General features: G+C 37.8%; 2 protein-coding genes across 11 annotated transcripts in view; one reads left to right on the top strand and one right to left on the bottom strand.

The window, feature by feature from the left end:
• GPBP1L1 (GC-rich promoter binding protein 1 like 1) overlaps positions 1 to 27,274 on the bottom strand; it is a 53,160-nt gene that overhangs the window by 18,897 nt on the left and 6,989 nt on the right. For 7 of the 10 annotated variants that reach the window (XM_014737285.3, XM_070260061.1, XM_023630919.2 and 4 more), the window contains exons 2-5: positions 10,679 to 11,704; positions 9,965 to 10,079; positions 7,627 to 7,756; positions 6,401 to 6,687 (exon numbers count right to left, since the gene is read on the bottom strand). In XM_014737285.3, coding sequence (XP_014592771.1) covers positions 6,401 to 6,687; positions 7,627 to 7,756; positions 9,965 to 10,024 — 477 coding nt within the window. In that variant the 5' untranslated portion in view covers positions 10,025 to 10,079; positions 10,679 to 11,704. Of the gene's footprint in view, positions 1 to 6,400; positions 6,688 to 7,626; positions 7,757 to 9,964; positions 10,080 to 10,678; positions 11,705 to 13,412; positions 13,459 to 27,274 lie in introns of all 10 variants that reach the window. The other 3 variants (XM_070260064.1, XM_070260062.1, XM_070260063.1) reach the window with 1 other exon arrangement.
• LOC111772607 (small ribosomal subunit protein uS14-like) lies at positions 26,242 to 26,424 on the top strand (the record flags this gene model as incomplete). Its single annotated transcript, XM_023636836.2, has 1 exon — positions 26,242 to 26,424. A coding segment is annotated over one exon (108 nt), but the record flags the coding sequence as incomplete, so codon positions are not given.

Genomic DNA, 27,274 nt, shown 5'->3' with positions numbered 1-27,274 from the left:
CTGAGCTTTCTAGAACAAGTGTTAGCTCTTTTGGGAATCCTGGGGTTGTCAGATGCCCTATTGCTTCCTTCAATTTCTCCCGCACAAATGCTAATGCTACTTTTGGTGGTTTGTCCCTAATGTTGTGATACCTCACTGTTTTTTGTTGTAGGTGACATTCATGGGTTTTTTGGTTCTTCAATTCCATTTGCTTTGTGTTTTTTCATTTATTATTTTGAAATAATTTCACTTACAAAAATTTGCAAAAATAATACAAAGAATCCCTGTACTTCTTGCATCTAAATTCTGATGTCAGCATTTTACCACATTTGCTCCACCATTCTCTATACTTTTTTCCTGAAACATTTGCAAGTTGAAGGACTGGATGCCATTTACCCTTCAATACTTTATTTGTATTTCCTTAAAACAATATTCTCTTAGATAATCATAGTACAATTATAAAAATCAGGAAATTAACATTATTAAATACTATTATCTAATCTACAATTCTTACTCAAACTGCAACACTGATGCCTTTTGTAGCAAAACAAAGTTTAAAAAATAATGTTTTTTCCCTCATCTAATATCCAATCTAGGTTCACATGTTACCTTTAGCTGTCCTCTCTCTTTAGTTTTCTTTAACCTGGAACTTTTTTTTCACGATCGTAACATTTTTAAAGAGTATAGGCTAGTTCTTTTGTAGAATCTTTTGTGGAAACCTCAATTTGAGTTTGTGTGATGTTTTCTCAAGCTATGCATTTTTGGAAGGAATTCACAAAGGTGATAGTGCATCCTCCATGCATCACCTCAGGAGGCTTCTGATATCTAGCTGTCCCATGACTGGTGATGTTAATCTATCTTTTAACAAAATAAAATTTACATAAAATGAAATGCACAAATACTAAGTATACTCTTTCATGAATTTCGAAAAATGCTTACACCTCCCCAACTTATATAAAGATAAAAAATACTTCCTACAACCAGAAAATTCCTTCATGCCCTTTCCCAGTCAATCCCTACTTCCCACAGGCAACCGTTGTTCTGATTTTCTTTCTCATCATAGATTATTTGCCTGCTCTAGAATGTCACATAAATGGAATTATACAGTATGTACCCTTTTGTGTAAGGCTTCACTGAGAGTGATCACGTTGTTGTATCAGTCACTCCTTTTTATTACTTAGTAAGTAGTCCATTACATGGTTACACCACAATTTTTCTATTCTTGTGTTGACAGATATTTAAATTGCTCCCAGTTCAGGACTATTATGAATAAAATTACAATAAACACATATACAACTGTCAATTCTCTTGAGTAAATACCTAGAAGTGGAAGTACTGGGTCATAGGGTAGGTTTATACTTAGTTTTATTAAAAACTGCCAGACCTTTTCCCAAAATGCCTGTACTACTTCACATTCCTACTAACAATATATGAGAGTTCCAAATGCTCTAAAATGTCACCAAATTTAGTGTTTCCATACTTTCAAATATTAGCCATGCTGGTGGGTATGTAGCAGTATCTCAGAGCGGTCTTAATTTGAATTTCCACACTTCCCTTATGACTGACAGTGATCATTTTTTTCATGTGCCTATTGGCCATTCATATATCTTCCTTTGTGAAGTGTCTATTCAAGTCTTACTCATGATTTTTTTTTAATTGAGTTGTCGGAATTACTCATAATATGGATATAGGTCCCGTTTCAGACATATGTTTTGCAAATATTTTCTCTGAGTCTGTGAGATAAGTAGAAAGCTTTCAATTTGATGAAATCAATTTATCAATGTTTTCCTTTATTGTTATTGCTTCTTGTGTTCAAAGAAATATTTTTCTATCCCCTAAGCCAGAAAGATATTCTAAGTTTTCTTCTAAAAGCTTTATAGTTTTGAGCTTCTAGGTATATTCAGAAGTCTAGTATGGATTAGGTCTATAATCCATCTCAAATTCATTTTTTTGTATGCTTATGAGGTAGAGGATACAGACATATAATGTGACATCATCTTGACTACTGCAGCTTTATACTAAGTCTTCAAGGTACGTACGATAAGTCCTCCAACTTTGTTCTTTTTCAAGATTGCTTTGGATATTCCAGGTCTTTGGTGTTTCAATATAAATTTTAGATAACTCTGTCAATTTCTATAAGAAAGCATGCTGGTTGGGGTTGTGCAGAATCTATAGAATTTATATCCTAACTGTTGAGTCTTCCAAGTCAAAGCTTCCCATACAAAATGGTGTCTCTCTCCTTTTATTTAGATCTTTACGCTCTCATGGCAATATTTTGAGGTTCAGTATAGATGTCTTTCACATCTTTTGTTAAATTTATTCCTAAGCAGTTTTTGCTCACTTTACTTTAGGCATTTTATAAAATGTTATTTCCCAATTGCTTGTTGCTAGTATACAAAAATAAGACTGATTTTTTTATATTGACCTCATATCCCAAAAGCTTGTAATTTATAGAGCCCTTAGGATTTTCCATGTAAACAATCATGTCACCTACAAGTAGACTTTTAGTTCTTCCTTTGAATTTGTATGCAATTTCATTTCTTTTTCTTGCCTTATTGCACTTGCTAGGACTTCCAGTACAATGCTAAATGTAAGCGGTGAGAGTAAATGTCTTAACATTGCTCCTAATATTAAAGGGAGCACTGCCTTTACTGGAGAATTTGGGGAGACTGAAAAACTATTGCTACACTGCTGCCATCCTCTCAGAATCTTTCCTCTCTACAAATTTCTTACTTCTCAGGTTCCAAACATATTAAAGTCTCTCAATCCTAGAAACTCCAGCCTCACACTTGGCTTCTCTTTCTTCAAAGAAGAGTCTTCAACCATGCCCATCACTTTTGAAAGTAACCTTTGAAAGGTCACCTCAAACTGCCAAATCCAAAGTTCTCGCCCACATTTAATAATATCTACTATTTAAAAACCTATGTGGGAAGGTCTGTAAATGTTTCACATTCATCATATGTGATCTTCACTCCTTACTACAATGTTGCAAGGAAGACATTACTATCTACCTAACAACTCAGGAAAAATCAGGGCTATTTAACTTGTCCAAGGTAACAATATAGGATTGTTAATAACATTAAACTAATACTATTTCAAAACAGAAAAATAACTTCCCAATCATACGATGTACAGTATGGAAAAAAATATACATAGAAAACAATTAGGTCCCAAAATACCTTCGTTATTTTTTATTATTCCTTCTTGGATACCCCTTTCTTCTTCAACCAATTACTTCTCAGTTTACTGCTATTTCACAGGTATCTGCTCTAGGCCTCCTGTCGGTATATATTACTCTCCTTGGGTGATTCTACCCATGCACAAACCTCAACTATTATTCTACTTCCATGTGCCTATCTCGAGATCTCACTCTTCTCTTTGGTCCTAAGAATTTGTTATCTACTCCCTACAATTCTGGTCCTCTTGTGCTTCCTTTTCAAATTAATTATTATTCATCAACTCACTTTGGACAGAAATCTCATTTTTGACTCTTCTTTCTTCAGTTACAATACCTCAGTTCTAATCCTTTAGATTTATTCTCCAAAACAAGATCTTTGACAAACTAAATGTCTGTCAACAGGAAAATGGATAAATAAATCTAGTACATTCACACAACAGAATATTTACTATACAATTGTGGAAAAGATAGGGTGGGGTTGCTCAACCATGGTACAACAGAAATTTTGGGCTGGTTAAGTCTTCGTTACAGGGCTATTCTGTGCATTGTAGAATGTTTAGCAACATCCCTGATCTCTACATACTAGATGCCAATAGCACTACCCCCAGTTATGACAACTCAAATTTCTCTAGATATTGCCAAATGTACCCTGGGGTGCAAGGTTGCTCCTGGTTGAGAACCACTAATCTAAAGCCATATCTATCAACACAGATAAATCTCAAACAACTTTAAGCAAATAAAAGAAAATTACAATATGATACTATTCATATAAAGATCAAAATCAGGCAAAATGATATTATAGACTATTTACAGATACACACACACAGTAGAAGTTTCTCAAAAACATGCTTAAGGATGACACACACTGAAATCAAAGATGGTGAGTACCTCTCGGAGAAAGTGAAGAGAATACAATCAGGGAAGCTTTAACTGTACCTGTAATATCTTGTCTCTTTTGTAAAAGAATGGTATAGGGCATATCTCGCAAAATGTCAGTACTTCACGAAGCTAGGTGACGTGACTGCTTGATTATTTTTCTCCATACTTTTACATACACTCAGAATTATTTCATAAAAACATAAATGCTAAATTTGCCTTTACTGACCTTGTTCAGGTTTGATAGCAAAATTCCCTGTAAACCACTTAGGTGAAACTAATGCTACCTTGACATTTATCTTTCCACTGTCAATTCATTTCCCACTGGGAATGCCCCAGAACTGATAATGGAGTAGTTTAAAAGGCACTCTAAATAACTTCCACTTTATCCCACACTACTACTTATTTGTTACAAACTGTTTTTTACCAAGGCACATAAGAAACAAAACTACTAAAGAGACCCAAATAAACTTGTTTACTACATGCTCACTGGCTGTGGTCATAATCTAAGATGTATGTTACATAAATATTCACATCAGATATAAATAATTACAATGGGTTTTACTTAATTATGCAGATTAAAAGTACAAAAAGAAACTCATTTTATAATAGGACTATAATTAAACTTTTTTTGGTTGCTGGTTTAATGAGGATTTCACCGAGTTCCCAAAGTGTGATGAACAAAAGAGATTTTTTTTTTTTTGGAGGAAGATTAGCCAAGCTAACATCCGTGACCATCTTCCTCTACTTTATATGTGGGACGCCTGCCTCAGCATGGCTGGAGAAGCGCTGTGTATGTCCGCACCCAGGATCGGAACTGGCAACCCTGGGCCGCTGAAGCGGAACGTGCGAACTTAACTGCTGCGCCACCAGGCTAGCCCAAGAGTTTGTTTCTTAATCACTCCCACTGGTCTTTCTTGGATTTGCTTATAAATTTTATTGAATAAATAATCAAAGTTATAATTTAGTGTCATAGTAATTTCTGGACTACTGGATATCTAGAACATTCTGGACAAATATTCAATATGTCAGGACAAAACAGACCTTTGCAAGACTAACGATTTGAAGGACAGCTGCCTAGGGGTAAGAATTCACAGTGATAAATAACATGTAAATCAAGGACCCCCAGGACACTTGCTAGACTCAGGAGAAGAGGGGCTGACGCCTAAATTTGACTCTTCTTTAGTTGGCTTTATTAACATATTAAAATGGCTGTCACAGGAGAGACTGCTGGTCTAATGAGCTACTTAAAAACAACTAGAGCTGCACTACCCAATATGGTACCCACTAGCCACATGTGGTTGTTGAGTACTCAGAATGTGCGTAGTCTATATTGAGATGTGCTACAAGTATAGAATATATAACATTATCTTAATAATTTAAGATATTGATTACATGTTAAAATTATAATAATTTGGATATATTTGGTTAAATAAAATATATTAAACTTTTTTTTTTTAAGTTGCACTAAAAATTCTACTTTTGGTTTAGAGGTCAAAAGGCACTAACTCAACACACAATAGCATTAAGTTTTACTGAATATCTTTTTGTTGTTAGCACCATCGAGTCAATTCCAACTTCTAGTGACCCTGTATACAGTAAGGCAGAACCCTACCCCATCTTTTTTACTATCCTCTCATCTTCTGGTGCTTTATCAGGCAATGCTCTGCTGCTATTCCTATGGTTTTCAAGGCCAGTTCTTCAGAAGTGGGTGGCCAGATCCTCCTTCCTAGTCTGTTTTAGTTTGGAAACTCCAATGAAATCTGTCCACCATGTGACCCTGCTGGTATTTGAATTACTAGGGGCACAGCTTTCAGCAACATACAGCTGCCACAGTACGGCAACCGACAGGTGGTGTGGTTCCCTGACCAGGAAATGAACCCAGGCCACAGCAGTAAGAGCAGTGAATCTTAACCACTAGACCACCAGGGATGGGGCTACTGAATATATAGACAATAGCTAAACTACTCCTGACTGCATATTTATAATTTATCACAATTTTTTTATATAAGTGGGTAAAATCAAGAGAAAAAACCTCTTATGATAGTTGGAGAAAGACATTTAACATGCAAGACTACATAATTATATTTGAACATTGAACCTTATAAAACTTAAGGGAAATTAAAGATTTTTTTTTAAAGTTTCAAAGGCATAAAGATGAAAAACATGAAAATTTGCTAAAAGTTACACAGGAATTTTGGTCATCATCTTCATACTAATCAACTCTCTCCCTCTAAAAACAACAAAAATCTAAACTTAAGGACTCCCTTTTTAGTAATTCCTGAAATGTTCTCATTACTAACAGGGTCTTATATTTAAGACATTATTTGTTAGGTTTTAACTACACATCTAACCCTTCATACTTACAAAGTCTTCCTCTTCAAACTGCAACTTTTCCACCTTGTCTTCTTTCTTTTCTTCCCTAATCTCTGTAGATGGCTTTTCCTGAAAGGCACAGCCTTTCCGGGAGTGGAAGCTGCCATTCCAGTGGCGATGGTTTCCTATGCCACCGCCACTACGCTGGCTCATGCCATCATGACCTCGGGAAGAGCCATGCCAACCAGACAGGTTCCCTGTGATTCCAGCATGTGCTCCCTTAGAGACACCAGAGTCCACAGAATCATGGCGGAACAGGGAGGGCTGGTGCCAGGAATCTAGAATAGTAAGGCAAAGTAGCACATTAGATTGTGTGCTTCCTGGAAATTCAGAAACAATTGGGCCAGATGCTTCCTGATCTGGTTTATGTATGGTACTGCTGAAAGGCCCTTCAGGGGACTTTTTTTTTTTTAATTTTTATTTTTTTTAGATTGGCACCTGAGCTAACATCTGTTGCCAATCTTTTTTTTTTTTTTTTTTTTTGCTTCTCACCTAAGCCCCCTGGTACACAGATGTATATTCCAGTTGTGAGTGCCTCCGGTTGTGCTATGTGGGACGCCACTTCAGCATGGCCTGATGAGCGGTGCCATGTCTGTGCTTGGGATCCGGACCAGCAAAACCCTAGGCTGCCGAAGCAGAGTGCGCAAATTTACCCACTCGGCCATGGTACTGGCCCCTATTTTTTTTTTTAAGATTGGCACCTGAGCTAAGATCTGTTGCCAATCTTTTTCTTCTTCTTCGTCTTCCCCCCAAAGCCCACCAGTATATAGTTGTATATTGTAGTTGTGGGTCCTTCTGATTGTGCTATGTGGGATGCCGCCTCAGCATGGCTTGATGAACGGTGCTATGTCCATGCCCAGGATCCGAACCAGCAAAACCCTGGGCCACCGAAGCAGAGTGCGTGAATTTAACCACTCGGCCACAGGGCCAGCCCCCAGGAGACTTCGTAAATAAAAGATTAAGTCCCCAAAAAAAGCAATCACAAAATACATCTTTTTCTTTTAAGTAATTTCTATATGAATTCTTCAATTGAATAAATAACTCATGAGAACATACGAATGTTAGAAAGCCAATGTAGCTGAGTAATGACTACTGGAGGATCTAGTTGAGAACTATTTTTACAAAGGACCATTATTTCAAAATTATGGACATGCAACCCCAGCCTGGGCTTACCCTGAGCAGCTTAAATAGACTCATGGAAGTTGGGCATGGCTCACCTCCTGCAGTTCGTAGAGGTCCATTGTTGAAAAAGCCATCAGAGGAATTATGTCGACGACGGCTTACTCCAAATCTACCATCTCCTCGGGGTAGGTGCTCTCCGTGTTTTTCGAAGGTGGCTGTAGGTGACTAAGACGATAAAGTATAGAGAGGCAAACAGGTAAGTAGATATGAGTCTCTTTCAGTATCTTAAGTTTTGTATCAGGCTTTTAGAAAACAAGTACTAATGGCAGTAGAAACCCCCATTATGAGCATAAGGGTACCAGAGGCCTCTCAGTCAGATGAGCCCTAGGTTACACATTCAATCATTAACTCATTTCCTTTATCCCAGAAGGGGAGAAAACGAAGTTACAACACTTAGTTGTTTGCATGAGAGAGGGGAAAAGAATCCTGTCAATATCCATAAAGAATAAGCCCCAAAACTTTACTCTTAAAAATACTAAGTTAATCTTGCAACAGAAAAAGAAAAGCAAGATGTTTGCTTTAAAAAATTCTCAACAGCTTTATTATTTCTGTAAATTATTCCACCAGTGAAGAGAAAGGAATGTTTAAATACCACCTTGCTAGGCCATTAACAACTACACAGAGTGTTTATAGTTTTGTAAAACACTTATTTCCAAACATTACTTAATACTCATAATACTATTATAATTTGGTATCATCCCCATTTTACTCATTAACACTCGAGGAAAGAGGTCAGGGAAAATAAGTCTTTGAGGTTAACAACTAAAAGCAGGCAGTTTGAGAACCACTATTATAGATGGTCTCTAATGTCCCTTCCTTTTTCAAATTAATTTTATTCTATGACATTCTTTAGTCTCAGATGATAGAGGCCAAAGTCTAAAACGCCATGAAAAGTATGAGTATGTTTGACAAGTGCATATAGGAAAACTATAGGTTGGGGCATAGACATCCTTACATCTATTTTCTTATTATTAATAACTTCACTAATACTTGGTATTGTCAGTCTTTTTTATTTTAGCCATTCTAGTGGGTTACAAAGATTTTCTCCTATTCTTTCTTTTAAGTTTTATGGTTTTTAGCTCTGCAATTTAGGTTATCATCCACTCTGAGTTAATTTTTATGTGTGGTATGAAGTAAAGGTTGAGGTTCTTTCCCTTCCCCCAAGACAGATATCCAGTTCTAGAACTATATGTTAAAAAGACTATCACTTTCACATTGAATCACCTTGGCACTTTAGTCAAAAATCAACTGATTTTATGTACACAACTATTTTTGAATTCTCTATTATATTCCATTGCTTGATATGTCTATCCTTATGCCAGTACCATACAACTTTGCTTACAACAGCTTTACTGGAAATACTGAAATATTTCCTAATTTTTTTCACTTAGTTCATTGTGCTAAATCAACAACTCTTTGCAGATATAACCTCAGCATACTTTAATTTTAAATGCTTTCCTGGATCCCATACCTAATCCTTCAGGCCTACCACCCCCTAGCCTTGGGTCAGATTATATAAATTATGAGATCTTGGGAATTTCACAAGGGCAATTCAAAATGAAATTGAGAGCAAAAGGTTGTGGTGCAGATAGATGAGGAACATCTTCCCCAAAATTCACATTTAAATACAGGTAAGACAGGCTATTTTTTTTTAAGACTACCTATCAGCTCTGTCCCTTGTCTATTAGTTGGCAAAATGAGAAGAATTTTTAAGTTTACTAGCTTCCCAAAGATTTCCTTTATCAATAATTTAGGCTGTTCTGCGTACTGTGACTAGGGCTACTTTATTCTATATGAACTAGTTGTCCCATTTGTCTTTATCCCTAACACAACACACATTTCCCCTGAAATCATTAAATAGATTATTGCCTCTAAAATAGCAATTTAAGGATTTAAATTTCTAGGATTTAATGAGATCCATGTAGTAGTCAATCAATCACTGTCTCTCCTTTTCCTTCCTCCTCATCTACTACTATAGACAAATGTGCGCACATTCTAAAGGTCCATTTCCCCAGAAACCATTTCCCTTTTATGCCTGCCCCTTTGTCCTCGACAACAGGTTACCAGGTATGTTTTACTTCCAAAGTGTGCTGCAGCTTACACAGGAAGTCTTCAGTGTGTCACGTAATGAGACAGCTTAGCACGTAAGGAAAAAAGTGGGACACTTGGCAGTAGTAGGGCACACACTGAATTGGATGCCTATTAATTTATATACTATTAAAATAAAGGTAACGTCTATGAAAACACATTTGAAATCCTCAGGCAAGGTTGAATATACAAAACACACCTAGAGTATAAAACAGAGGCCATAGACCAGTTGGAGATGAAAAGAACTGGTATTTGGATTGTTACTACAGGAATGGAGAACAGTACCTTAGCTGACTGTGGTGTTGAGAAATTTAGCCAAGCAGGAACAAAGTCATGCTGCGCCATTTAGGTCCAGTGTCTCTTTTCAGCAAGGTGAGGCATCCAACCTCATGGCCAGGATCTGAAAATGAGAAAACTCAAATCACTTATGCTTACAAGAACATGATACCATTGTGTAAATGAGTCAATGATTTCTCTAAGATACTCTCTTTACAGAAAGACCTGCCCTCTGAGCCTCTCCAGATTACTTATCAGGCTCTATTCTTCAGAGAAGTTCTAAACAAAAGCAATAGTCTGTGAATATATGACCATGAAAAAAAACATAAACAGAAAAACGTGACATAGTTCTAGAAGATTATATGAAAGCAGCTAATGAATTCTTGAGTTATATCAGAAGAACCTTAAGAATAAACATCTACATAGTTACAGATACTTGAAAAGAGATTAATCTGCTTCAGGTCCTCAGGTTACTTCCGGCAAAAACAGTACAAAAGATCTTCCTAGAGAAGGGTGATACAACCTCTCCAGAGTTTTTCTATTTAGTTCACATTAATTTCCTTAAACACCAGTTAGAGTCATTTTTCCTGAGAGATCCATTGGTGTCTCCAAAGCACTCTACTGATAGTCTCCAAAATTAAACATCAGAAAGCAGTAGACATTTTCCATGATACATATACATACACAGTCTTCTTCCAAAGTTAGGCATAGGAGCATATTTACCCCAGAGTGTAACCTCTGTGGTCCTGTTTCCTGAACTCCTTGAGTCTGCCAGCTGGATTTCCCACGAAGTTCTCTTGTTAAAAGGGTGCTTAATTAGGCTGGCCAGCAGCACGCCTTGTGATGAAGCACAAAGAAGCCAGACTCTGTGTGGCTCACTCTCTCAGTCCCCTTAATTGCTCATCTTAAACTATCTAGTTCCTGACACGTTTCCAAAAGGGGGAAGGGGAAAGGGGAAGGGGGGAGGGGAACATAAAAAGTATTTGTTACATTTAAAAAATGGGGGGAAGGGGAAAGACCTATATCTATGTTCACCTCATTCAACTTCCTTGGGTGATGGCACTATGATGTTGCTTAAATAGATAATACATGGATATTTGGACAGTGAGTGCAAACACTGTTCATAACAAGGTCACAGATAGAAAAATAGGTGGACTCATGTGTGGGCAAATAATGTCATCAAAGTGATAGATCAAAAATATAACATTAAAGAGCTACAAAAGATCTTCTCAGGAGTCAACTCCAGTGGCAAAACATCCACATGATAAAGCCTTTAATATACAAATCTCATTATTCTTACACAGCTGCTAAAATAGTGTGCAGATAGGTATTTATATTTGTCTTATCCTTCAAAATCTAAGGACACAAGAAATCTTGTTTAAAAAAAAAAAAAATCAGACAGGAACTTGATATACTTTTCCCTCCAAAGAACAGCAGCTTTCAAGGCAAATTTCTTGGTATAAAGCTCCCAAATGTATCTTCTATTTCTTTGGTCTTCACTATTTATAAATTCAGAGCAAAACTAAAACAAGCAGAAAGACAGGGGCTAAGGGGGAGTCAAGGAGAAAGTTCCAAAGTGAAGTTTTCTTCTCTCAGTTCTCTGTATTTCACGTGTTCTGCTCCTTCCTGAAGACTGAATTGAGCTACTGGAAGGTGATATGAAGAATCTTCTACTGCTTCAGTAGAAAAGTCACTTATTTTGAATCCATGTCCATCATTATTCAACCATTTAAAAGGCCACAGGAATCACTATAAATAAAAAAACAAAATAATACATAGTATCACAAGAGGCAAAATCATTATTATATATAATTGCTAAAATGAGACACAGTCAAACGATCAATCAAATAAAGGTCCTAGGAGTCAAGACTCAAGTCCAATTTAGACATTAATGTGTCACCACCACCTATAGCAACAAAATAACTGGCTACAATTCTTTTAAGAATTGTTTTAAAGGACTTTAGAAAAGTCACCTGAATAGAGTTTGCTTTTTCATATAACCATTTCTCCAATTAGCTATCAAAGGCAATTCAGAAATGCAAATTAATGAGTCTGTTAGCTAGATTTTCTCTCATACATGGAATAGCTTGCCATCGGTGGTCAAAGAGACTATTTAACTTTCTGGTTTACTACCACAGTCATCAACGACCTAATTATTTAGTACTAACCACAGCTAGATCCTTAAAAATGAGACATCTGTCATAGTACTCTTTATATATATATTTACATATTTTTAGATATCTAGTTATTAATTAAGAGACTTAAGCTCTAATGCTGACTTAAGATATGCAGTAACAGATAACACAAATATTTCTTTGGCAAATCCCCAACATTCTTCCAGTGGCTAGAAAGTTTTCTGATGTAAGAGAATGCTTACATCTGTGGGCAAGTCTACTCTATGCTGGTAAATTCTAGTTTGGTGGCTATTTCTCATATAATCAACTGGCAGCCTTGCTCTACTGTTTTAAGTTGATGAACATCAAATTCAGGATAGTAACTACCTCTGTGGGGAAATGAAGGGAAAGGAATCAAAAAGAGGTCCCAGGGGGCTTCAATTGCATCTGTAATGTGTTATTTCTTAAGTTGAATGATGGGTATGACACTATTCAGATGTTCTCTACTTTTTATAAACTTGTAATACTTATGAGTATTAACAGAACAAGCATCTAGAGAGTCAGGTAAAAGATTTAAATAACGTAATTTATAAGTTGAAATACCTACGATATACATAATCATCCAGAGTATATATATTCCTTCAGCACACATGGAACAGTTATAAAAACTATCAGAAGTTAGAAGTTATACTAGTTAGAAGCCTCAATTAATTCCAAAGCATAAAACATTCTATGTTCTCTGACCATATAGTATTAAAGTTAGAAAACAACTTTCTCTTGTAAGTCCCACTCTCCCTCCTCTTCCTGAAGAAATCCTGTCCAAAGCCATTAGGTGAGGTCAAGCAAGGTAAGGATCCATGGGCGGCAGAGGGTGAGCTGCAGAGGCCCAGAGTAGGTGCAGGGACCTAACCAGGATGTGAAGGGTGTCCATGCAGGGTGGAGGACAGAGAAATGTTTGTGTGTATGGCAGCAGCCCAGTGCAGGATGTCAGAGCCCACTGGATAACGTAAGGTGAGCGTCCCAGGAGGAAGGCATCCCAACGCAGAATGTGGGTGCCTCAGTGCAATAAAGAGTGCATGCTAGCAGAGGGACAAGGTCAAGCAAGTTGAGGGCTTCCACGCAGCAAGGTGCCTTGCACAAGTGTTGCAACCTGGGTGTGGTGAGGAAGAAATCCATGCAAGAGAGGAGGTGGCAACTGGAGGCTGGTTACATACTGGGAATTAATCAAAAAGTAAAAAATACTAAGGTTATATACTTGCAACATAACAGCTAGACCAGTACTTAATGGAAAATAAGCTTTATAAACACTGTCCTTATTAAAACAAGACTAAAAACAAACTAACCTAAGCATTTTAATCAAGAAGATGGGAAAAGAGCAGTAAAGCAAACCTGAAGAAATAGAAAGAAGCAAAAAAAGATAAGGTCAGACAAAAACAGATGATTTAAAAAAAGATAATCCTTTTGAAAAAGATTAATAAGAGACAAAGTGGTAAACTTGCTTGGAAAAAAGATAGAAATAAAGACAATGAAAAAGGGTAAACACACACAACAGATTAAGAAATACTATGAACAAAACAATATTACAAGCAATTATATGTGAATAAATTTGAAAATCTTAAACTAGATGCATTTCTATGAAATGGCAAAATCGGCACAGTAACAGAAAACTTGATAGACCTATATTACATTATTATATACACCACGGACACTTAAATGTGAATCAGACAAACCCCATCCCCCCTTAAAGTGTCCCAGGTGAAAAAAAGAAGCCTGTAATTTGCTCTCTTGGGCAGCAAAGAGGTGCCTTGTTAGTGAGCTGGGAGTGAGGTGGTTAGCACTTTGGCCCAGGCCTGAAGTTTAGGGCCAGCCCGTACAAAGAACAGTTAGTTCAAGGATAATCCCTTGATATTGGATAATCAGCCTAGAGATTTTTAAAATCAAGACTGACTGCAGGACACACTCCAGGGAAGACCAGCTCTTAATATAAACAAATTAAAATATTCACAAAATATTTAGGAAGAAGCGAAATAAGCAGGACTTCACAACCAGTGGGATATTGGGGGTAAAGGAGAAATCTAGGCTCATGTTGTGATTTCCAGCTTGTACAACTAGGTGGATGATCATCACATCACTTGCTGGTATAGGGAGTAAATGCTGACTGGCTACTGTTTATTCAGTATAATTCAGAGTTGTTTTTATATAGGTTTACATGTGCAACTCCCAGTAATAAGTATGATGACAATGTCCCTGTAATAGGTTCTTATGGAAATATCAATCAAATCAAACTTCATTATGGAAAAGACATAATTGACTATTTATTGCATACTTTTTGTCTTAAGAATTCTGGCTTAAACCACAGAGAACCTGAAATACAAGGCAGTGAGATGAAGCACCCATTAGGTTATGAAACAGACATGAAGGAAAATGTCTGAATTTTAAATAAACATCTCCCCCTTTGAAACCCCATTACACACGTTCCAGTCTTCCAATTGACACTTACACACCATCTTTTCAGTCAACAGTCAACCCCAAGTTTCTCTAAGCAGAGTCCCAGTTAAGGTAGTGATTGCAGAGGAAATATTAACTGGCAATGCTTTGCTACTGGTCTGAAAATTCTCAAGCTGTTATAGATTCCATAACAACTACTTACTCACCATCCTCAACATATTCCAACACCTAGGCTGTAAAGTTATGAAAGTGTGGTCTGCGCCTGCATGTACAGAGTATGTGGTGGGGAGGAGATGGATGGCAAATGAGAATGTTTAGTAAAAGGGAACAAATAAAAGATGATGAAAGAGGACAGATAAAAGAAAGTCCTGTGCTTTAAAAGAAATTCCTGTTCTAGAAGGAAAAAACTAAAGGGAAACATGACAAAATACCAATAATGGTTTCATTAGGGTGGTAAAACCATGGGCATTTTGTTTTAAGTTCTCTATTAGTCAAACGTTTTTGTAATGAAATTACTTTGCTCTGTGAATTTTTGTAACTTTTTATAAAATTTCATAAAGTTCTTCAGTGATGCCTTTTATAGCTGTGGCTATTTTTATAGAATGACTAATTAGAGGGGCTTTTGCTTACTGGGGAGAGATTCTGAGGAGGAAAAATACATCACTTAAAACTCTCTCAGAATTAAAAAAAAAAACATTATGCAAGACTAGATTGGAGGGGAAATCAAGATTTAAAAAGAAAATTTTTAAATGAGATGTCAAGTATGTGTTCTGGAGCTCAGAGAGGTGGTTCCTGAGACAGAATTTTGGGAACTGTCAGTATTTGGTAGACGATGTTCAGAGTCAGGAGAAGAGATGAGATCTAGGGAGCCTTTAAAGATCTAAGAGTTTCCAAGTCCTGTCCGTTCCATTCCTTAGGTTCCATAACTGTTTGTCACTCTAGGTTTCAATTACTCTCCAATAAAAAAAACTGGTTTCACTACTAGTCTCTTCCACCCTCTGGCTCAGCCTCTACTCTGGCTGCCAGGTCTCTGTTCCTAAATCCAGGTTCAAAATATATCACTACCCTGCCCACAAATTTTCTGGCTTCCTACCAACTACAGAATTGGATTAAAGTTTCTTGGTCTGACAGTCAAGAAATAAGACTTTTCTCACAAGTAATCTCCCCCTCTGAAATCCTCAAAATACTTTAATTGTGCCTTCTAGTGCACTCGACACTTCCTCTTTCCAAGACAGTTACAAATTTTGACCTTAACTACCAGCAGATCAAAAACTTACTGCTTCTAGACTCCTGCCTTGCCCTTCTTTGAAACTCACATAGCATCTAGCACGGTGCCTTGCATGTGGTAAGGATCCAAAGGTTTAATGAATTAATTTTTGCAAATTATAATAAAGCAAGGATGCAGAGAAACTGGAACCCTCACACATTGCTGATAGAAATACAAAATGGTGCAGCTGCTGTGGAAAACAGTTGACGGTTCTCCAAAAAGTTAAACACAGAGTCACCTCATGACCTACATTTCCACCCCTAGAGGTTTCTATCCAAGAGAAATGAAAACATATGTCCACACAAAAACTTGTAAGTGAATGCTCACAGCAGCTTTATTCACAATAGCCAGAAAGGAGAAACAATCCAGATATCCATCAACAGATGAACAAAACGTGGTATACCCATATAACAGAGTAGTATTCAGCTATAAAAAGGAATGAAGTACTGATACATGCTACAACACAGATGAACTTTGAAAACATTATGCTAAGTGAAAGAAGCCAGATACACAAAACGACACATATTAGATGATTCCATTTATATGAAATATCTAATCCATAGAGACAGAGAACAGATTAGTGGTTACCAGAGGCTGGGCTGGAGGGAGTGACTGCTTAATGCATACCAGATTTATGTTTGGGATAATGAAAAAATTCTGGAACTAGATAGTGGTGATGGTTGCAAAACACTGTGAATGTACTTAACGCCACTGAACTGTACACTTTAAGAACTGTGGTTGTTAGTGCCATCAAGTCAATTCTGACTCTTAGCAGCCCCGTTGTACAGCAGAGCTGAACCCTGCCTGGTCTTCTTGCGCCATCCTTTCACCTTCTGACACTCTATCAGACAACACTCCAGTGCTATTCACAGGGTTTTCATGGCCATTTTTTCCGAAGTGGGTGGCCAGGTCCTTCCTCCTAGTCTGTCTTAGTCTGGAAGCTCCAGTGAAACCTGTCCACCATGGGTGACCCTGCCGGTATTTGAAATACTAGTGCACTGCTTTCAGTGTCACAGCAACACTCAGCCACCACAGTATGATGACCAACAGACAGGTGGTGTGGTTCCAGGACTGGGAAACAAATCTGGGCCCTGGACTGGATGAGAGCATCCAACCTTAACCACTAGAGCAACAGTTCCTGGGCACAGACCTATACCACTCATCGGCAACCCACAGACAACATAGGGGAAGACTGGCACAGATATTAGCTCAGGGCAAATCTTCCTCGGGGATAAGAAAAAAGGCACCTAATAAAATGTGGCTGGTAAGCACATGGTTCCTGATCTTAATAAAAGTACAATCTTAATATCCTTAGCCTGTAAGAACAGCACCCATAAATCCAACTCCTCATTGGGAAAAATAACTCAAAACATGTACTACTGAGCCATGAAGCTCCAAGGACCTGCCATATTCACAGCTAGCTGAGGAAAAGAGAGCAAAGACAGCAGCCGGACCAGTGGCGCAGTGGTTAAGTGCGCACATTCCGCTTTGGCGGCCCGGGGTGCACTGGTTCGGATCCCGGGTGTGGACATGGCACCGCTTGGCAAGCCATGTTGTGGCAGGCATCCCACAGGGCTAATCTTCCTTAAAAAAAAAAAAAAAACTTTCAGCAAAAGTTAATTAAAAGGTTCATGTCCTAAATAACTACTCAAGAAAATGTAATGTAAATCCTCAACATATGTTTAATATAGTCCCTTTTTTAAAAAAACATGCTTCAAACTTTATAATATTTTCATTTATTCAGAGATGTAATGTTGATCTGTTGGAAGTAAATTGGACCTTTTCACTCTCAACAACTTGGAATCATGGAAAACGTGCAAGCAGGACACAGTCTCAGGTGCAGACGAACAAGTCCTCGCCAAGCTTTACAGGAGATTGCTCTTTCTCAGCATGCTTTACCAGCAGCATTGCTGTGAATCTGTCACCTACAAGAAATAAGGCTCTATACCTTACCCACACTCTCTATGCTTTAATCATAGTTGCTCTCAGAAGCAAGACATTCTTTGATACTAGTAAGGAGACCAAGAGGTGAGGCTGTTAAAAATTATCATCGCTCCTGTCACCACATCCTACAACCAGAACACTCCAAGATGAATCAAAAGACTTATTTTTCTTTTTAATACACTTGAGGTAGTATACGATAGTAAGATGGGTGAGAGGGACAATGGCACTTGTGAACCAGGGAGATGAGAAAGAAGAACCAACATGATGCCTTAACTACAGGTGCCTTCTGAGGCAGATCAGTTTTAGGCAAGTGGAAGGTAGGGAAGGTCCTTTCAAAGTCTCCATGTCCACTTATTCCTTTTAGCCAGGGTCAGTTGGCATTAAGCTTGATAACCTTTTGCAGAAAGAACCTCTTGTGGCATCTTTGCTTTCTTTTTTTGAGGAAGATTAGCCCTGAGCTAACATCTGCTGCCAGTCCTCCTCTTTTTCGTGAGGAAGACGGGCCCTGAGCTAACATCCATGCCCATCTTCCTCTACTTTATATGTGGGACACCTACCACACCATGGCGTGCCAAGCGGTGCCATGTCCGCACCCGGGATCCGAACTGGCAAATCCTGGGCTGCCGAAGCGGAACGTGCCAACTTAACTGCTGCGCCACCAGGCCAGCCCCATCTGAAAGGTTTTTGGTACGATAAATCTATTTTCATTTTTACTTTAGTACAAGTCTTGTTCACTGTCATATGTCAAGTATTTCACTGCACAACTAATCATCCCTACCATATACTTAGTTAATTTAAAGGGACTCTTTATGAACGCTTTAGGAACTCTTAAAAAAAGTTCCTAGCAACATAAATTGCATTCTTAAAAACAGAACACCTACATCTACATATTAGGTAGGACAAATGTTCTGAAATGCATTCTAGGATGTAACGCCCTAAACTTAAAAACAACAAAAAAACTTCATTTAACTCAAATAATCTCTCCCTCTCAGATGCTGGCACCATCTTAATTCTGTCAAAAGCATAATTATAAGCACATGTTCAACCAAGAAATCAAATTTCTATTCTCTCTATACTATATACAATAATTCAAAAGTTACCTCTATAACATCACTGAGGTTTGGCTCTAATATAGCTTTTTTTAAAAAAACCTATGGGAATATCCAAAAATATGCAGTGCTTTTTAACCAATCTTGCTTAATTTTATGGCTCAATATACAAAGTGCCTTTACATACAAGAATAAAAGATATAATTTAGTCATTTGATAAGTCTTTTTTGGGTGTATCTTCTAGAAATTGAGAAATTTAATGACTGGGTAACAAATCATTTCATAGATCAGGCAGTTTACAATCTGTGTAGCCCACAGAACTGAAAAAGGATGTAACCTAGTTCTCAGTTAAGAGATTATTAAAAATAACTTTTGATGATGGATTAGGAAATAATTTTTCGTAAATAACTCTAAAGATTCAAAGAACTGAGTGGCACTGATATAACAAACCACATATAACATTCTTAGAACTTATATCCATAAAAATGAAAAAACAAGAAGAGACCTGACATTGAACTGCTTTCATTCTAATAATAAGCAACATTTTCCTATAGCACTGATCACCTATATAACTTATCTTTCACTGTCTCCCACTGAACCAAGGCAAAAAGAACACTGCCTAGCACATGGTAGGTACTCACTAAATATATGGTGAATCAGTCTATAAATAAATAAAGGGACTGCTAATAGGTAGTTTATCTTCAACTTCCCATGGCAATGCCATATTGCTTTCCAATCATGCACTACCAGTTTACACCACCAGCAGTGGTTATTTTAAGAATTCCATCTGCTCCATACCTCACCAAGCTAGGCATTGCCAGACTGGTAGTTATTCTTTGCTCGGCTGATGGGTATAAAATGATCACCTACTGTGATCTACATTTGCATTTTTAATCTATTTATCAGCTGTTCATGTTTCTTTTTTTATAAAATACCTACTCCTATCTTTTTACTGTTCTTTTGGTCAGTGATCTTTCTCTTATTTGAACTGAGAATACAATGACCCTAATCTCTGATGACAGACATTACAAATACTTTATCCAATTTCACAAGGTGTCTACTGATGAACACAACTTCTTTAAAAAAATTTTTTTTCCATTTTCTCCCCAAAGCCCCCCATACATAGTTGTATATTTCAGTTGTGGGTCCTTCTAGTTGTGGCATGTGGGACGCCACCTCAGCATGGCTTGATGAGCGGTGCTAGGTCCACACCCAGGATCTGAACCCGCAGAAACACTGGTTTCCTGTACTTAACCACTTGGGCCATGGGGCCAGCCCCAATGAACACAAGTTCTTAATTTAAATGTAGTCAAAGCTGTAGATCATTTCCTGTATGATTTACATTTTTGCATCTTATGTATAACAGTCTTCCTTCTCCAAGGTTCAAAGAATTTACCTTGGGGCTGCCCTGAGGCCGAGTGTTTAAGTTCCCAAGTTCCACTTCAGGGGGCCTAGAGGGCCCAGGGTTTCGCTGGTTCGGATCCTGGGCCGTACACAGCACCGCTCCTCAGGCCACACTGAGGTGGCATCTGACATGCCACAACAAAGAGGGACCCACAACTAAAAAATATACACCTATGTACTCGGGGGATTTGGGGGAAAAAAACAGGGGGAAAAAAAAGAATGTACCTATTTACCTCTATTGTCTTCTTAGTTTTATAGTGTTGCCTTTCACATTTATTTTTTTTAAGATTGGCACCTGAGCTACCATCTATTGCCAATCTTCCCCCTTTTTTTCCTCCTTCTTCTCCCCAAAGGCCCCCATGTCTGCCATGTCGGCGCAAGGGATCAGAACTGGCGAAACCCTGGGCTGCCAAAGCAGAGCCCGTGAACTTAACCACTCAGACACCAGGCCGGCCCCTGCCTTTCACATTTAACACTTCAATCAGTTGGCTTACACTGTTTACACATTCCTGAGCCAATTCCACGTTAAAAATCCCTTCTCCTAGTTTCTATGACATTACATCATTAGATTAGCAGTTTTCAGACGTGGATTGCATCAAGCTATAAAATTTCAAAATACGTTTCAAAGGCTGATACTGGTTGACTATTTTATCTGGATAAGGAGAACATTTTTAAAAAACCCTAATACTACCATTTTGTAAAAGAAAAGGCAAGAACGTCATAAAAGAAAGAAAGACAAACCTTGGGGAAAAAGAACAACTCATCTTAAAATCAAAGAAAAAGAAAGACAAGTTGGCATCCTCACATCGACAATATTCACACAAGGGGTTGGTGAAATCTTCCGTCAGAGAACCCCTGCTATAAGATAATCCTGGTCTTCTCCCTACCCTGTGATTACTTCTTTTCTTTTTTCTGTTGCCTTGTAAATGTAACAGCTACTTAAACGCTTTGATGCAGCACTTTTCCTATTTCTCTGGAATCTCCTCACTATCTCACTCAAGTCTTCAGTTCTCGCCTCTAAATAGGTGACATAAATTCTTACTTCATGAAACACTCTATCACAGAAATACCTATACTCCATCATCCTTCACAATGCATTACATTTACCTGTTTACATACTTACCTCTGGTATAAATGAGGCACAGTTGCTAGGGATTAACAGCATATGGAATAATCTCTTAGTACAGACAAGATACCTATTAAATAATTTCTTTTTAAGAGATATTGACAATTCCATCAATTAGTATCTCCTTTATCTTACTATTCTTAAGAGCTCTCCTTTAACATTGTTTATTCCTTAAATTACAGAGCCTAAGACTATATCTCTGCCTATCTTCAAATATTCACTGGCTCTAATATTTCCTTTCCAAATCTCACAATTTGAAAAGAAAACTACTTAAAGTTTAAATGTCTACTACTTTCACTTCCTCTAAAGGATTAAGTATCCCTACAGTATAGTCTATACTCATTTCCTAACTGTCTGCACATCAGTTTCCCTCCTAAGTCCTCAATAAGGAGAACACAAGAGTTACCGGTGCCCTGCTTCGTTTATTTTCAATCCTCAGTTGATACTTCAACCCAGCAAAGAGCCCAACATCATTTTCTACTTTAGTATTTATTTTAATTTCAGAGGAGATAAATTCCTATCTAAGAATTTCTAAAGGACATGAAATCTAAGCATTTCTTTCAATGAACCAAAAGGCGATATAAGACACCTTTAAGATTTTTTCCACTGCAACATTTCTATTAAGAAAATACTTGGGGCCAGCAGGATGGCAAAGCAGTTAAGTGCACACATTCTGCTTTGGCGGCCCAGGGTTCTCCAGTTCAGATCCCGGGTGTGGACAAGGCACCGCTTGGCAAGCCATGCTGTGGGAGGCATCCCACCTATAAAGTAGAGGAAGATGGGCATGGATGTTAGCTCAGGGCCACTCTTCCTCAGCAAAAAGAGGAGGATTGGCAGCAGATGTTAGCACACGGCTAATCTTCCTCAAAAAAAAAAAAAAAAAAGAAAGAAAGAAAGAAAGAAAAGAAAAGAATACATACCATGGTTATTAATATAGACAAATGAAGTCTATTATATGATTGGGTCCAATAAAGGAAAAAATTTCTATTTCTAGTACCAACTCAATGACCACAGCTATTTCCGTCAAAAAATATAACTGGATATTTAACACATTAGCCTGCCCATAAGAGACACGCATGTGATACACAAGTCCTCTGAAATAATATAAAACACTGCATAAAACATCACCTTGAATTACAAATTCACACTTTAAAAACCTGAGTCAAATCATGAGATACTATTTCACACCTACCAAACTGGCAAAAACAAATTCTGAACTAATCAGTGTTGATAAAGACGGAAAGCAACAAAGAATTCTCATATATTGCTAGTGGGAATGTAAACCTGTACAACCACTTCAGAAAACAGTTTGGCGAATATAAAGCTGAAGTTGTAAAATTTCTATGACCCACCAATCTTTTTTTTTTAATTGAGTTAATGATAGGTTACAATCTTGTGAAATTTCAATTGTATATTAATGTTTGTCAGTCACGTTATAGGTGCACCACTTCACCCTTTGTGCCCACCCCCCACCCCACCTTTCCCCTGGTATCCACTAAACTGTTCTTAGTCCATAATTTTAAATTCCTCATATGAGTGGAGTCATACACAGATTATCCTTCTCTCGCTGGCTTATTTCACTTAACATAATTCTCTCAAGGTCCATCCATGTTATTGCAAATGGAATGATTTTGTTCTGTTTTACAGCTGAGTAGTATTCCATTGTATATATGTACTACATCTTCTTTATCCATTCGTCTGTTGCTGGGCACTTAAGTTGCTCCCATGTCTTGGCTATTGTAAATAATGCTGCAATAAACATTGGGGTGCATAGGACTTTTGGGATTGCTGACTTCAAGCTCTTTGGATAAATACCCAGTAGTGGGATGGCTGGATCGTATGGTAGTTCTATTTTTAATTTTTTGAGGAATCTCCATACTGTTTTCCATAGTGGCTGCACCAGTTTGCATTCCCACCAGCAGTGTATGAGGGGTCCTTTTTCTCCACAACCTCTCCAACATTTGTTACTATTAGTTTTAGATATTTTTGTCATTCTAACAGGTGTAAGGTGATATCTTAGTGTAGTTTTGATTTGCATTTCCCTGATGATCAGTGATGATGAGCATCTTTTCATGTGCCTATTGGCCATCAGTATATCTTCTTTGGAGAAATGTCTGTTCATGTCTCCAGCCCATTTTTTGATTGGGTTGTTTGATGTTTTGTGGTTGAGTTGCGAGAGTTCTTTATATATTAAGGATATTAAGCCTTTGTCAGATATATGACTTGCAAATATTTTTTCCCAGTTAGTGGGTTGTTTTTTTGTTTCAATCCTGTTTTCATTTGCCTTGAAGAAGCTCTTTAATCTGATGAAGTCCCATTTGCTTATTCTTTCTATTGTTTCCCTTCTCTGAGAAGGCATGGTGTCCGAAAAGAGCCTTTTAATACTGATGTCAAAGAGTGTACTGCTTACGTTTTCTTCCAGAAGACTTATGGTTTCAGGTCTCATCTTTAGGTCTTTGATCCATTTTGAGTTTATTTTGGTGAATGGTGAAAAAGAATGGTCAATTTTCATTCTTTTACACGTGGCTTTCCAGTTTTCCCAGCACCATTTGTTGAAAAGACTTTCTTTTCTCCATTGTATGCCCTCAGCTCCTTTGTCAAAGATAAGCTGTTCATAGATGTGTGGTTTTATTTCTGGGCTTTCAATTCTGTTCCATTGATCTGTGCACCTGTTTTTGTACCAGTATAAAATGGGTGAATTTTATGTTATGTAAATTATAGCTCAATAAGGCTATTTTTTAAATTAAGTCAATGATTGATGAGGGACTGAGAACTCTTTTAGTGCAAGGTAACACCACGCAAATCAGTTTCCTGTTGCAAGAAGAGAAGACTTACTGTTTAATATATGGATTGGACTACCATCACCTTAATCCAAGGATCAATCCTAGCATTACTAAAGTAGGTCAACCAGGTACTATGTGTTTTACAACGTGATGCAAAATGAGATAGAACTATGATGCATTCTAAGGAAAAATGTTTAGATGTGACTCTCTCAAGCTTTTAACTGTAAACTTGAGAGAAAAATACAGGAATTAAAGGAACAAATTAAATGATACCAGAAGAATGCAACTGTACAAAACCGTTCTCAGGACAACTAGTCCAGTCTCAAAGTCAGTGTCACTGAAAAATAAGGACTATGCTAAGCTAAAGAGACATAAGGAAATTAAACTGTTATATACCACAAGGTCCAAGATCAGATATTAGTTTGGATAGCTGGCTGTAAAGAACATTTTTTTGAATAAGGAAAGGAAATTTGAACAGCCCCTGGATATTAGAGGAAATAAACATTTACTCACATGAAGAGAAGATATCACTGACTAAAAAAGCAAGTTGCAAGTTGATCTCATTTTAGCAAAATAAAAATAAAAACCTGCATATACGTGCTTAGAGAAAGATCTGTGGAAAAATGCACCAGAAGTTATTAACAGTGATTTCTGGATGATGGGAATGTTGAGTTTTCATTTTTGCATATCTATATATTCTAATAGTCTACAAAGGACATATACTGCTTTTGTAATAATAAAACAATTATTAGAAGACAGAATCATGTGGACAGCTTTAATAAATCTAATGATGCCCAGGCCTTACCCCAGATAAATTTTAAAAGATTGAGAACTACTGCTTTTAAAAATTAGGAGTGGAGGGGCTGGCCCCGTGGCTGAGTGGTTAAGTTTGCGCGCTCCGCTGCAGGCGGCCCAGTGTTTTGTTGGTTCAAGTCCTGAGCGTGGACATGGCACTGCTCATCAAGCCACGCTGAGGCAGAGTCCCACATGCCACAACTAGAGGAACACACAACAAAGAATATACAGCTATGTACTGGGGGGCTTTGGGGAGAAAAAGGAAAAAATTAAAAAATCTTAAAAAAAAAATTAGGAGTGGATAGGGGCTGGCCCCGTGGCAGGGTGGTTGAAGTTCCGCAGGCTCTGCTTGGGCAGGCTGGGGTTCGCGGTTCAGACCCACTCCACTCACTGGCCATGCTATGGAGGCATCCCACATACAAAGTGGAGAAGATCGGCACAGATGCTAGCTCAGGACAAATCTTCCTCACAAAAACACACACACACAGAAAGAACTGGGAGTGGATAAAAGGTAAAATTCTTGTCTAAGACTGTCTTTAAAAAAGACATGCATGGGGCCGGCCCGGTGGTGCAGCAGTTAAGTGCGCATATTCCACTTTGGCGGCCCGGGGTTCGCCGGTTCGGATCCCAGGTACGGACGTGGCACTACTTGGCAAGCCATGCTGTGGCAGGCGTCCCTTGTATAAAGTAGAGGAAGATGGGCACAGATGTTAGCTCAGGGCCAGTCTTCTTCAGCAAAAAGAGGAGGATTGGCAGCAGATGTTAGCTCGGGGCTAATCCTCCTCCTCCTCAAAAAAAGACAGACATGCATGGAAGTTTTTCACTTCACGAGTTAGGAGACTACCCTATATAGAACCAGTAACAAAATCTTCTAGAAGGAGCAAATTATATTAGCCAATTTCACAAGTCAGGATCTTTGGCTGAAAAAAAGAAACCATGTTTAGGTCGATGAAGCAGAAAAGGAATTTATCAGGATACTGGGAGTTCAGAGAATGAATGAGAACTTCTTTGACCTGGCAAACCTGCAGTAACCAAGTAAAACTCAGCAGTCAAAATCATCAACCAAGGTCACACCACAGGAAGAGCATGCTTAGGAAACTGCTCTGCTAGCAATGCCACTGCTACCAGCTGATGGAATGAATTCTAAACTGTCCTTGCTTCTTTGCATCTTTCACTCCACATGCAAGTCCCTAGTCAAGTGTATTTGATTCACACAGCTTGGGTGACAGCTGCCAGGGGTCCGGGACAGACAGTGTATCTACAAGATATGTGTATGCATACAAGTTAACACACACAGCCTTTCCAGCTTTCTTTCCCACTAAGAAACACAAAAAGGCAATAGTGGAAGGGGCTTAATGCGTCTGCTCGAACAGGCACGGCCTGATCTGGAAGTACGGCCTCAACATGTGCCGCCAGTGCTTCCGCCAGTACGCCAAGGACATCGGCTTCGTGAAGTTGGACTGAGTGACCTTCCACGAATGGGTTATTCGAGACATCTACCGACGGCAGAAATGATGCTAGTTATTTGTACATAAAAAAAAAAAAACTTCAACAAAAAAAAAGGAACGGGCTTAAAATGGTAAAGAGACAAAAGAAACAATAAAAATCACTTTAAGGCTCAAGTGGTAGAATGTTCAACACAGGAATTCTGCCAGTCTTCCCATTAGTAATAATCTTTAATCATTCTGCCTTCTTCCGCTTCATTATTCCAGAAAACATTTCCTGAAAGTAAATTTCACAAAGTACAAAATTTTTAAAGAGGAAAATTTATAACCTTTCTCAGGTAATCTCCCTTCCAATATTTTGTCATTCAAATGTCACAACACTTGCTACAACCATACCTAAACACTCACTATCCCACTAAGGGAAACAGAATTTACTTAAATCACAACAGTTCCAAACAAGAATAGTATGTTACAGAAGTACATTTATGACCTAATGCAATGTGACACATTAAATTCTGGCTGTAAGATTCAGATAACTAAGATTTATGTAAGTACCAGAAACTATAAGGTTTTAGAACCAGCAAAAAATGTTTTTACAGCATTTGCTCCAAATGTCACTGTATCAACTACACAACGAAGAAACAAGCCACTTCGTAGTGATAACTTTTATCAAATAGTTGCAGCTACGGTTACTCTGACAGGCTCCAATTTCCTATGAATATAAAATAGGCTATTTGTGACATTTAAAAACTATACAGCTTTTATAATTGAGAGATTTAACAGTAGTAACTACTATATCATGAGACATACATTTTTACTTCAAGTTCATTTTACTTGCAAGCATTTCTAAAAATTTCTTCTCAAGAATAAACTTTGCTTCCAATCCAAATATTACTTTTAAGTTAGAGGAGTGGACTCTGGATCTAGCTGGCTCTGCCATGTAC

This window comes from Equus caballus, chromosome 2 (assembly GCF_041296265.1).
Source record: "Equus caballus isolate H_3958 breed thoroughbred chromosome 2, TB-T2T, whole genome shotgun sequence".
NCBI classification, from domain to species: Eukaryota; Metazoa; Chordata; class Mammalia; order Perissodactyla; family Equidae; genus Equus; species Equus caballus.
This window is presented reverse-complemented; position numbering and strand designations above follow the sequence as displayed.